General features: G+C 52.8%; 6 protein-coding genes across 6 annotated transcripts; 4 read left to right on the top strand and 2 right to left on the bottom strand.

Annotated features, from left to right (window-relative positions):
- Positions 1-232: 232 nt before the first annotated feature.
- On the bottom strand, positions 233-509 carry CGGC5_v007218 (uncharacterized protein; the record flags this gene model as incomplete). The annotated part of the gene is made up of 2 exons (XM_066151821.1): positions 233-235; positions 294-509. 2 exons carry the CDS (start codon positions 507-509, stop codon positions 233-235), a joined length of 219 nt encoding a protein of 72 aa, XP_066008692.1.
- Positions 510-1,827: 1,318 nt separating this feature from the next.
- On the top strand, positions 1,828-3,312 carry CGGC5_v007217 (uncharacterized protein; the record flags this gene model as incomplete). The annotated part of the gene is made up of 1 exon (XM_032035761.1): positions 1,828-3,312. One exon carries the CDS (start codon positions 1,828-1,830, stop codon positions 3,310-3,312), a length of 1,485 nt encoding a protein of 494 aa, XP_031885279.1.
- Positions 3,313-3,783: 471 nt separating this feature from the next.
- CGGC5_v007216 (uncharacterized protein) lies at positions 3,784-4,723 on the top strand (the record flags this gene model as incomplete). Its single annotated transcript, XM_032035760.1, has 3 exons — positions 3,784-3,946; positions 4,023-4,382; positions 4,455-4,723. 3 exons carry the CDS (start codon positions 3,784-3,786, stop codon positions 4,721-4,723), a joined length of 792 nt encoding a protein of 263 aa, XP_031885280.1.
- Positions 4,724-5,567: 844 nt separating this feature from the next.
- fumD (Fumonisin B1 esterase) lies at positions 5,568-7,136 on the top strand (the record flags this gene model as incomplete). Its single annotated transcript, XM_032035759.1, has 1 exon — positions 5,568-7,136. The coding sequence occupies one exon, from the start codon at positions 5,568-5,570 to the stop codon at positions 7,134-7,136; it is 1,569 nt and encodes a 522-aa protein (XP_031885281.1).
- Positions 7,137-7,521: 385 nt separating this feature from the next.
- Positions 7,522-8,626, bottom strand: CGGC5_v007214 (uncharacterized protein; the record flags this gene model as incomplete). The annotated part of the gene is made up of 2 exons (XM_032035758.1): positions 7,522-8,467; positions 8,526-8,626. The coding sequence occupies 2 exons, from the start codon at positions 8,624-8,626 to the stop codon at positions 7,522-7,524; spliced, it is 1,047 nt and encodes a 348-aa protein (XP_031885282.1).
- A 1,965-nt stretch (positions 8,627-10,591) lies between these two features.
- On the top strand, positions 10,592-11,712 carry CGGC5_v007213 (uncharacterized protein; the record flags this gene model as incomplete). The annotated part of the gene is made up of 2 exons (XM_032035757.1): positions 10,592-10,804; positions 10,858-11,712. 2 exons carry the CDS (start codon positions 10,592-10,594, stop codon positions 11,710-11,712), a joined length of 1,068 nt encoding a protein of 355 aa, XP_031885275.1.
- Positions 11,713-12,375: the final 663 nt, after the last annotated feature.

Here is a 12,375-nt window from a genome sequence, read left to right as displayed (position 1 = left end):
CCTCGTCATAGGCCATTCTAAGTGAGCATTAACTTTGAGCGAAGACAGGAGCCAGATGCTTCCACCTATGGCATTTTGAGTCATTACTCGATCCTTAAGGCATTGAACTGCTCCGAAATGTCAGTCGTGTTGGCGCCGCTAGCTGCTATCGTGAGGCTAAAAGTAAATGCGGTCAGTAGAACCCGCGACAGCGGATGTACTCAACGCCGTTTCATGTTGGGCAGAAAATTGCTTACTGCACAAGCATGTCAGCTAGCCGCGATCACAAGATCTCAAGATAAAGAGTCACATACCAGTTCAGTGTCAGTGACATGAGCACCCTCCAAAGCAGCAAGATCGAACTTGCCACCATCCCCAAGCAGTAAGGTGTCCGGCTCAACCTGGCTGGCGCAGGTCCCAGTTGGTCGGGATGCCGCGGAAGCCGACGGTGGGGAAGATGTCGAGACCGGAGCCGCCGTAGCCGCCGCCGACGTGGAGGCGGATGTTGATGACGGAGACGCTGGCAGCATTTATGAATTTGTACTAAGTCCAGATCAAATCCAAAGACTAAGCTAGTCGCATAATCGAGTTCGTCTTGGCAGCACAATAAAGTAGTACCTATCAGCCTTGGACTGACAAGCTGCGCCCTGCTACAGTGTACATGGTAACATTTGACAGAAGAATTTTCCATCGAGTCTCATCGGTATGACAACATCTGAGCTTACTCTTACTCCGCAAACCTCCATAGGTAAACACAGGGAACTCCATGTTGAGTTTTGGTAGATGCTATCCTAATTGAGTCCGAGCAAAGCCAATCGCAACCTTTCCTGAGTTCCAGTACGGCGGCTGTAAACCAAGGTGCTCTTGAAAGAAACCCACAACCCTTCACCGGTGAGTCCATAACAAGAAATTGGCCACAGGCCAGCCTTGTTGTTGCTAAGAACAATAGTTCAGGTACGCGTTGGCTAAGTGCCAATGTGGAGCCAACCCCCGAGCATCGAGTCTCCCGACGATCTAGCTTGCTGGCTCGGATTTCGGATACTCCCCATCAACTGGGTTACAATGCAGCGACCCGGCCCGCGACTAACTATTGAAGGTAACGCCAAATCTAGGTACGATGTGAACACATTGGAGAAGATTCAATCTGACTTATCAAACACCGCTAGCGCAGGGTTCGCCGGGGAGATCCATCCATGTAAGCGAAATATTCCGCGCCTTTTGTATCTGCCCGCTTGCGCGAAGCTCTCGGCCGATTCATTGCCATAAACTGCAAGGGGGGAGCGTTTAAGTATGAATGGAATCAAAATCGTACAAAAATGGCCTAAGGCCAGGTGCCACTGTTGCGCGGAGAAAGAATTCCGCCCACGATCTATTGGTGTTGACTGAGGCTAGGTAGGCACAACTGAGCCGAAGTAGTAATAAGAGGTGACATGTTTTGAGCTGCTCTCCACACTAGAGCTTTATGCAGAGTTATGGAATTTTAACGTTCCTTCGAGATGCAGTTTTGAGATGCGAAGATTCCTTCGAGAGTCATAATCAAGTCTGGAAAATTTCAATTTGTAGTTCAAAGCTGGCCCCGCCCGGGTAGCAAAACCCTCAGGAAATGCGTCCATCCGTCGTTTCCATCTGCGTCCATGTAAAGATCTATAGAGAATCATTGAGGAGTGTTGTGCTTGAGGCTTCGCTTCATATTTTGTCCGGACTGCTCCGGTTGGTGGCGCCAGAAGCAAACATCACGCAACTACCCACTCTGCCGCCACTGTTCGCAGGCACACCTTGACTCTTTGGGCATCCGCTCACCCCATCTCTCAAATCTCACTCACCATCGATCGTTACTCACACATTCTCATGGATATGGAGACTGAATTCGACGCCTTTGAAATCGACGACTTCGGCCCTTCGGTCCGGGTCCAGGTGCCAAGCACCAACGAGGGTCTCAGCCAATTCAATCAGGCATTTTTGGACCCGCAGCAACGCGCATACGTCCAGCACATCGACTTCCACATCGTCCTTCCAGCCATCAGTAATAAGCGCCTGAAAAAGATACAGAGCTCAAAAGAAGCCGCAGAAAACAACGCACATTTCACGAAAGCTGTCACAAAATTTCTCGGTCGGCTGGCGAAATGGGAGCGCCGCCGGTATGGTCCGGGGATCACGCTGAAGATGGTCGTCGCGTCACCGACAGACTGGCTAGTGGAGGAGATGGAAGAGGACGGGGAGCTGGTTAACGCGCACAACCATCGGGTCGCTCCTATATGGCAGGTGCGCGATCACTTTCGGTACATCCGTTTCGACGAGAGCGTGCTGCCGCCGTCCGGGACTGGATCATCCGGGCTGCCGCAGGTAGCGTGCGTCTCGGACTTTGAGTTCGACGGGGGGCCAGGTGGTCGCAATCTGCATCCCGACGTGATTTCGGCCATCTCGGGCGCCTTGACGTCGGCGAGGAAGATGGAGTGGAGGTTGAGGCTGCTGACGCGCCGTCTCATGTCTGCGCGGCGAGAAATTCGGTCCTCTCTGGGGAATGCGCTGATGAACACGGCGTTTCCGAGTCTTGTTGAGTTCAAGGTCAAACTGGAGGATGCGGATCCCCATGATGAGACGTTTGAACCTGGCAATCTGTTATACAACGGCGAGCCGGAGGACAGATTAAGTCTTGGTGTGCGGCGACTCTGCCAGCTTCCCACGCTTCGGAGGTTACACCTAGAGTCGCTGTGGATTTTGTCGCCAGTCGCCTTTGGCTCGCGATCGAATCCAGAAGACTTGCTGTCCTTGTCCCTCGAATATCTCTACGTGGACTGCGCTGTCACGACCCCAGACGGAAAGTACTTGCTGACCGGGAACCCTGAAAAAGCCATGATGGACGACGGAGGCTACGCGACAACCTCTGACGCATCTCTAGCGGCATTGGACTCAGATGATTCGGACGCCTCAGACTTCCAACCGGACTTTGAGTGGGCCAAGCAGGCCGGCGAATTCCCCGGGCGCTGGTTCCGACTGACCCCCGACCCAGCCACCTTCACACCCCTGGCCGTCTCGTTCGCCGAAGCTGTTGCCAAGATGCCATCGCTGCGGCGAATGGATGTGCATTTTGGGGGAACGGCGGCGAATACCCGAGCACCCCTGGAAATGTCTTACTTTGCGCCTGGGGAAGCAAATCGTGGGGCAAGCCAGCTCAACGGCCGGAAGAAGTTTGACGAGGAACATGTCGATCGGCCGCGTTGGTTTCTCCTTGGGGGCCGGAAGTTTGACAAGCACTGGATGGTACCGAAGGAGCTGGAGGACGCATTTAAAGGACGGTCAGAAACTGGCTGCTTTCATCTTACTACCAACTGAGAGGGAAGACAAGATCGTAAAATATGAAGCTTTCTAATCCGGATTATTCTTTCAAAGGCCATCGTGATCATCGAGCGCCCGATGATCTTCCCAACTAGGTAATAGAAGGTAGCAAACCATATCTAACCGAGCACATGATCGCTTAGAGAGACAATCTAAACGGGCAGCGCGAGGTAACATCCAACCAATATCATGCAGACAGGCCTGTCTTCCGCTGCATTTCTGGGCATCTGCGCCCCAACAGACCCGCCTCGCTTGCGCACCCATCCATCCTATCCATTCTGAAGTTCCTCCATCCCGCACATGGCCGCCATCCTCCCCCGCCGCTCCACCCTGTCCGTTTGAAGGAGGTGCCAGATAGCGGAACATCGGCGGCCTTTAAAAATCACGCAATCGCCGGCAGAGTTGCAAATGTCGTGATTTTAGACCGAAGCACGCCGCCGATATTCTTCTCTGACGCCGAAAGAAAAAATGGGCGGAGCGCCGTCCGTTCCCACCGATCCGTCCCGGAGGATCCAGGTCATCGGCGCCGGGTACTCCCGGACCGGCACCGTCTCTCTGCAGCTGGCGCTGGAGAAGCTCCTCGACGGACCCGTGATGCATGGCGGCACGCAAGTTCTCCACCGCGAAGATGGTAAGTTTGCCCATTACACTATGTAGTTGATGCGTCTAGATGTGAGAGATTGTGCTAATTGATGGTGCGAAATCAGCGTACTGCAAGAAGCTCGCGCAGGCGTACGAGGCCAAGCGCGCCGGCGATAAAGCGCGACTCCACAGGCTGCTAGAAGACATTTTCGCGGGGTACGTCGGGTGCACCGACATGCCGCCGATCGACTTTATTCCCGACCTACTGGAGCTGTACCCGGACGCTAAGGTGGTATTGACGACACGGGATAACGAAAAGTTTGCGAAAAGTATCCAGCTGGTGGGAAGCAATGCCTCCATGTGGTGGCTGCCGTACGTGATGTGGCCAGTTCCCGGCTGGCGCTGGTTCCCGACGCTGGTGAATGAGTTCACCAACTCGGCGATGAAGATCAAGGGCCCGTCTGATGGCCAGGACCATTATCACTGTGAGACCTTTCTCTGCATCCCACCCAAAGATCATAGAGATTTGTGCGTGCCAATACTAACCTTTGGATCAGCAATACTTCCGAATTGGAATCATTCTGTGCAGCAGATGGTGCCGGCCGATAAGCTGCTCATCATGGATCTGAAAGAAGGGTGGGAGCCTCTGTGCAAGTTTCTGAATGTGCCTGTTCCCGATGAGCCGTTGCCGAGGGCGAACGATGCGGCTGCAATTGAGAAGACCGCCCAAGAGGTCATTGTCAAGTTGATGGGCATATGGAGCGGTATGTTTGCGGCGTCTGGCGTGGTTTCATTTACCGCTTGGAAGCTTTGGAAGACCAGGTAGCGTTGAGTGTTCTTCAGGGGACAGGGGTCACCGGGCTTCAATGGAGCTATGCCAGGAGAGTGCGACCACAAGTAGAACAAGTTGATAGAGAGCAGAAACAAAATGATATGTGCATTTCGAAAGAAACAGTTGAGTTTGACATAATAGTATTCAATCGACAGATGATTGGCCAGGGGCAATAAGACGAAGTCAATCCCGCCCAAGTGTTGTGCTCCACAGCGAAACAGTGTCACCGGCTGATCTCCACGGAGGCCAAAAAAAGTTTCGTAAAGTCTTTCCTTCCCGAAACTCTAAGACTACTTTATAAAGACGACAGACCTGTCCCCCAAGGTTCACACGTCAATGATATAAATACTACTCGTACAGCTCTGTAATGCTGATCTAAGGTGGACCATAACTGCCGACATCCGTACGCCTCGTCACGCCTTAACGGCCCTGTTGCTCGGAAGAGCCCCACCTCGGATTCCACTTCGGATTCGCTTTCACGGTCTTAAGAAGGGATGATGTTCATGACCCGGCACTGAGAACCAAACTACGGCTTCTAGAAAAGCGCTCGCCGCGTAATCTGAGTCGCATCATCGAGGCTCAGCAATATGAAGAAAACAAGCGATCTGCGTTTGTTTTACGTACGGCGTGGCCGAGTTGTTCTTTGTTCCCTTGTCCAATGACGATCTAGAGTTGGCAGTGTTCAGTAAACAAAACGGACTAACCCGTCTGCATCATGAAGTGGCTCAGGGGCTCATATAAAGACCAAAAGAAAGCTGCATAGCTTTTGGAATAAGGCTACTATCTTCCACAGACATACCGACTACCACATTCGTTTTCCCTTACACAACGCCTCAACATGTGGAAGCTCGCCGCTGCCGCAACACTCCTCGCAGAGGCCAATGCGGCTTTCTCAACTGTTGTCCAAACAAAGTATGGATCCGTGCAGGGCTATCCTGCTTTCAACAGCACTCCGGCCAACATGTCGCTCACCAACTGGGCCGATATCACCGTCTGGAAAGGCATCCCCTTCGCCGCAACCACCGCCGGCGAAAACCGTTTCAAGCCTCCTCAGCCTGTGACTCCCTGGAACACGACCCTCGAAGCCAAAGACTTTGGCAACACCTGCCCGTCTGCACTGGGCACCGGCGAAACCGAGTACTCCATCGGCGAGGACTGTCTGAGCCTCAACATCTGGAGCGCGGCGAACTCTTCCGACGCCAAGTTGCCGGTCGTGATGTGGAGCTACCCGGCCGGATCCAGCTCTGCGTTCCCCCTTTTCGACGGAGCCGGTACAGCTGATAAGGGCGTGGTCTTTATCAACTATAACTACCGCACTGGCTCCTTCGGGTGGCTTGCTACCCCCGAGCTCAACGAGGAGAGGCTTGCGAGTGCTGGGTCCAACAGCTCTGGCAACTGGGGAATGCTTGACCAGTTCGCGGCTCTTACTTGGATCCATGAGAACATTGCCCAGTTTGGTGGTGACCCGGATCACATCACGGTGATGGGCCAATCCGCCGGGTCCGCAGCCACATATCACATCCTGAACAGCCCGCTCCATAATGTCACCATCCACGGCGCCATCATCCAGAGCGGCGTTCGGGACCCTCACGACCCTTTGGCCACGAGTCTCGCGGAGAACTACAGAACTTTGGATGTGAACATGGACACTGCGGCGAGGTTCATGACGTCCTTGAACTGCTCCGACATCGCCTGCATGCGCGCGTTGCCGATGGACGACCTGGTCACCGAGTTTCTGTCCTCTGAATTCGACTTCACCGCCACGCTCGATTACTACGCCATGCCCGACACCTACCTCAACACCCTGGAGAAGGGCATCGCACAGGACGTCCCCGTCATGACCGGCAACACCAAAGACGAGAGCGGCGCTTCGTACGGGCTCAACATCACCCTCGCGACGTACCTCTCCGACCTCAACGAGACCTACGGCACCTGGCAACAGGAGTTCCTCGCAGCATACCTCGCCAACGATTCCGCGACAGCCTCCGCGGCCTACAATGCGCAGTTCACCGACCGGTCAAAGGTTGGCACCTACTTCTGGTCCCAGCTCTGGGCCAAGAACGCCACCTCCTCGGTGTACAACTACATCTGGGACCATGCGCCGCCTGGACAGACCCAGGGGGCGTACCACGAGAGCGAGATCAACTACGCGATGAACAACCTGTACGGAACGGATCTTCCGTGGACGAGCGAGGATTACGCGATTGCTGAGACGATGAACGCGTACTGGGTTGCCTTCATCAAGAACGGAAATCCCAACGCGGAGGGGCTTGCGGACTGGGCACCAGCAACGGATGCCAATGCTACTGTGATGGAGCTGGGTGAGGGATTCCAGGTTCTGCCGATTGCAAAGGAGAGCCAGATTGACCTGTTCTCACGGTGGTTTGACTCATTGGTAGCTTATTAAGTTGCATGTATAGGTAATCCTCCTGAAGGGTTGGAATTGCAAGAATTCTGTCTTTTACGGACTTAATCTAAAGCTTAATGTTGAGTTCATCTGTAATAGTGCCTGTGAAGCGGTCTCGTGAACGCGGTGAGCCAGATCAACTTCGCATCGCATCGATGGTCGAAATCTGAGGGTGGATGTAAGACCCGTTGACCGTGTATTCTTCTGCTCCGTACCAACGGACTGGGATGAAGGTCAGCAAGCTTGCAACAGAATGTCGTACCATTCGTGCCTAAGCGGCCTTAACTCACGAGTGACAGATATCGTTGCCCCCCCTGGAGTAATTGGCAACCAGCTGCATGCCTTTGTTAGCAATTTGTTGCTCAGTGAACATCCAATAAACAAATCACTTAGCTGTCCAGTTTGTAGGAGGCTCAATACCAGAGGCCTGGAGCAGTACTTGAAACTCTCTATGATCCCCCTTCGCAACTGGAGTTCCATCCGGAAATGTCAGATTGCTCCTATCACCAACCATGTACTTTTCCATGTCGTTTGGAACGAGATCTTGGTCCGGACCGTACACCGTGAGACTCCAAAACCCGCCATCCTTGATTTTCGGGGGCTCGGGGAAGGTAAATAAAATAGACTTCCCCTCTTCGACCACAAGATCCCCTTCGTGAAAGGGGTACACGCTCTCTGAAGGGTCGAGAGCCAAGTATGCCGTGGTTGCGATCTGGTATCGAGCTTCGTAGTGAGAGTCAAACTTCCCGATATACCCTTCAGAGACGATGAACCAGTCGTTCCCAACATCTTGACGAACACCAGGCTTGTCCATGAAAGCGAGGGAGGTCTTTTTGGCAAGCTCTACCGCCGCAGTCAGGTTGGATCCTCGTGGTTGAGTGAATGTTCCGTTGTTGAAACCCGCCTTGCGCAGTTCCGCGGCGACCCAATCCCTGTCTGAGGTAACGTAGGGCGGATTGTACGGAGCGAGCGCGGCGGCGACTTTCATGACGGCCTCGTGACAGGACGATATGTTGCCGTCATTGTACTCTGGTTTGGTGAACATGGTGAGATCCAGTGGCGGAGCGATCGGCGGCTCAGGTCTGGGGATAGTGCGAGAAACGTTGAAGCCCAGCTGAAGCTTTTGGACAATCTCGACGTCTTCCTCGGATCGGTCTGTGAGGATTCTAGAGTTCACCAGCCCATATGCCATGGGGTACTTGATGACTCCGGCGAAGCCATCAGGGATGTTCTCGGTCTCGAGGCCGTAGTTGTCCGGGTCGTATTGGATGAGATACTCTCCAGGCTTGCTGACTCCAAGGTTCCCAATGTTGATCAAATTGTCGCCGTACCTGAGTTCGAGGAAATGTGAGCGCCGAAGAAGCAATTGAGGTGCATTTAATTACTCACGGCGTGCATATGGGAAAGACCCAGTACCGGTCTTGTGGCATCTCTGGGATGTTGACCACTATGTCATCCGAAGACAGGTCAATAAACAAGATTGAATACATCGTGTCGGCATTTGGCCGTACAACCCCCACACCACCTGGCTCATTTGGCTCTGGGTCAGGGAGGTTGACGTTTGGTTTCAGGGGGACTTCTCTGAGGATTGGCTTCGCGACGTTTCCGTAGGCATACAGAGAATAGCCGTACTATGTGTTCTACGTCAGTCTTCTAAATGCCAAAATGATTGAGGAATCAGGTGCGGTATACCGTGTACGCAAAAGCTAAAGCGTTTTGAGATTCATGCCTGGGGATTGTAACGCCTAGTGAAAGACTGATGAGGCTCAAGACTCCGTTTATAAGTGTTAATCTCATGGTAAAGTTTGATGGCGAGAAGGTTGTATGTATTGTAATATGGATTCAAACGACAGAGAAATCATTTCCAGACTTCCCGTCGTTTAGTTCTTATAGAATTCGAGGCATTACCAGTTTAAAGTCTCAAGGCCCCACGCCAGCCCATCTGACGCGGGCAAGTTGGGGCAGGGCCAAGGCTGAATTATTCTCGCCTCAGCATGCGCCCGATTAATGAGACAAGAAACAGAAAGTGACGACAGCACTAGCTTTGGAATTCGTAAATGACCGTCAATTTTAGACTCCATTTATGGTAAAAACTCAACATACCAGAGCCAGCTAATACAGAGCTGGCCAGCTATTGTTCTGCCGGCAGCAGTGATACGGCGTAGTTGTGTGATAGATGCTGCTATCTTTGCTCTTATCGAAACGCGATTTGCTAGGCATTCTGGAGAAGCTTGACTTTGCCGACATGCAGCTTACCCGCATGCTTATTTCCGCCATCTTGAGGGCTGTACGACCGGCCCAGCCGCGCTGACGTCGGCTCACTGCAAGCCACATTGGGCCCGATTGGCCTCCTGGTTGAGATGATGGATAGATAAGCGTTTAGATAAGAGCTTTCTGCAGTCTTGAGTGTCCATACTGCTAGCGTGCTGTCACTTTGACTGAGGATAACTGAGTCTTCAATTTTCGCAAGTCCGCCGGTTCTATATGCGTGTTTTGTAAAAAGGTGAACTCACAAGACCTTCTCTGAATTGACTGTATCATGAGTTTCGATGCTCTACGACATAATTTGCGCCAATGGCTTGAAAATTCGTCCAGCGAATGATACCTCTCTGGCGCAGTACATAGAAAGCGACTCGAATACAAGGGACTTTGGTTAGACGCCAAGCATGGCTGAGTCGATCCTTCGCCTTACGCTGCGCAGCACGTAGATCTCGCAGGCCACTTCAAAAGATCATAATTTCTTGACATATCTCGAAGACTCACCGATCAAAGCTCAAGGCGGATCGCAAAAGGCAGAAACTTCAACGTCTTCCGGAGCCTCAATGATTTGCTTCCCCACCCTATTCCGTCAACTCCAGCCAATGCACCCTGTCAGAATCATGTCAGTCGCGTCGATCCCACCTAGCGCGAACCGTTCCCCAGACGTGGGAGGTGCGGAAAGCCTCCCAATCCGAACCGCCAAGTTCCCGACAAAGTATCGCCGCAACACGCCTCGCTCTAAAAACGGCTGTTTGTCATGCCGCGCGCGGCGGAGAAAGTGCGACGAGGTCAAGCCGAGCTGCACATCATGCAGCCGCAGTGGGCGGGAGTGCTCTTGGCCTGTCAAAGAGAACAATGCCAGCCAGAATACATCCCGGACTGGAAGCGACTTGAAAGAGCACTTGTCAAGTTCATCGGACGAACCAAGCTCTCCAGCGAAAGATATACCTGGCATGGACCACTCTGAAGCAGTGATCCTCGCTCAATCAGTGGTTTCGGAGGGAAAATCTGCCAATGCACTCTTCCTCCGCGCTTCTCTTACCCCTGGGATCTTGTCAAATCTGAGTGACACCTCCCGCCAGCTATATGAGCAATATCTTTCCAACACGGCGGATATCTTAGCGCGAGGCCCAAGTGCCGATGGAAACCCTTTCATCAACTATGTACTCCCCTTGGCACTGTCGGACGGGCTCATTATGGACTGCATCCTGGGCATCGGCGGGGCCCACATGGTTGCCCTCGATCCCGGTGCTCGACATGTGGAGGTAGCCACCCGCGGTCACTATGCACGTGTCTTGTCCGGGCTGCAGAAAGTTCTTGCCGGTGAAGTGACGCCTTATTTTGGGAGTGGCAAGGAGGAGAAGGCCCAGTACGTATTACTGATACTTCTTCTGCTGTGTGTCTACGAGGTAAGCAATGCTCCCGAGATCTTTATCGAGGCATGTTTGCTAAATTGTGCTAGCATACACAAGGAGATGTAAACGGCTCAGTGTTCCATCACATCAAAGCCAGCCGCCATTACGTTCTCAGCCTCACAAAAACAGCGCGGAATCCAAGCACCGACCGGCTGGGCCATATCAGAGGCTTCTTGCTGGAGATCTACTCTTTCATGGCCTTGAAATTGGCAATCACGCCACGAGGCGCAATGGAGAATCACCCGATTATGCTGGACCCATTCCTAGAATCTTTGAGCTTCCTCGGCGAGTACAAGTCCTGTGGTTTCATGCTCGGCTTCGGACACGGGCTGTTCGAGATGATACCCAAGATAGCCAGTCTGGTCGAGAAAAGGCGTTTGGAGGAGCTCAACAATGCCAAAACTGAAGCCTCAAACGATGCCTATCAGGACCTCGTGGAACGCTTAGAAAGCTGGGATGCATTCTCTGACGTTCTCGCCGGCGAGGGATCAAGTCCGCGATACCAACAGGGCCCAGCAGTCGCCATCTATCGGACCGCCCTGATCGTATATCTTCACTCTGCGTTTCATGAAAACTTGCATGAGCGCGAGGACCTCTGCGTCGAAATCGATTTGCACATAGACAAGGTTTTGCCACTGATGTGGGCAGTGTACTCAAGCGCCGCGCCTTTTCGTAGGATGATGCTATGGCCGGCGTGTATTCTGGCTTCGTTTTGCAGGCGACCGCAGCTTGCCGATGGTTTTAGGATGGGACTGAACTGTAACACACGGGCGCCGGGCGGAGTGAAGGTGGCGGCGAAGGCGATGGAGATGCTGTGGGCGGATCCGGATCCTCGTGCGTATGGGCCGCGTGGGCTGAGTATGGTGATGAAGAAACATGGACTCAGCTTTAGTATGGGCTGAGTTAGTCCAGGTGATGGTACATTTTGTACTCTACTTGGGATGAGGGTGTGGACACGGAGCATAACAAAGCCTACTTTGACGGCACTGCGACAAATATATTTATGGCCCATGGGGCGCTGTTTATGTAACATTATGAAAGTGATCTCTTGCTGAAGAAGAATGTAGCAACCGTATCTAATCGATATTGTTATGTTAATCTAGCCGCTCTTGTAGCTCGCACAGCGTACCCATGCAGGATATGCAGCACAGAGATAGGATTATACTCAGCCTAATACTGGTTGTCCGGTTCATGTGCCACGAAGAGCTACAACGGCAGCGGGGCTTAGGTGTACCCTGTATTCAAATGATCTTTATCCGTTCCATGGGTACATCATCGAACCACATTTTGTTGTGGACGTATTCGGTAAAGCAACGGCCAAGGCGTCTGAACTCCTTCTCTCTCCCGGTAGACTCCAAGATGAGCCCATGCCAGCTAGTGTGATTCTCCTTCCGACGCACCACCTGCAAGCAGTACAAAGACTGATCGTTGGCTTTGAAAGGCTCGTCGAAGATTATTTGACCAGCAACTTCACCTCTGTCCAGCAGGTAATCGGACACCGCGCCTTCTGCGCGAGAATTCACCTCTACAACGTGGAAATATCCCGGGTCCTGAGGGTTTTGCCG

The sequence above is a fragment of the Colletotrichum fructicola genome (assembly GCF_000319635.2).
Source record: "Colletotrichum fructicola Nara gc5 chromosome Unknown KSG_Nara_v1_contig04, whole genome shotgun sequence".
Classification (NCBI taxonomy): Eukaryota; Fungi; Ascomycota; class Sordariomycetes; order Glomerellales; family Glomerellaceae; genus Colletotrichum; species Colletotrichum fructicola.
This window is presented reverse-complemented; position numbering and strand designations above follow the sequence as displayed.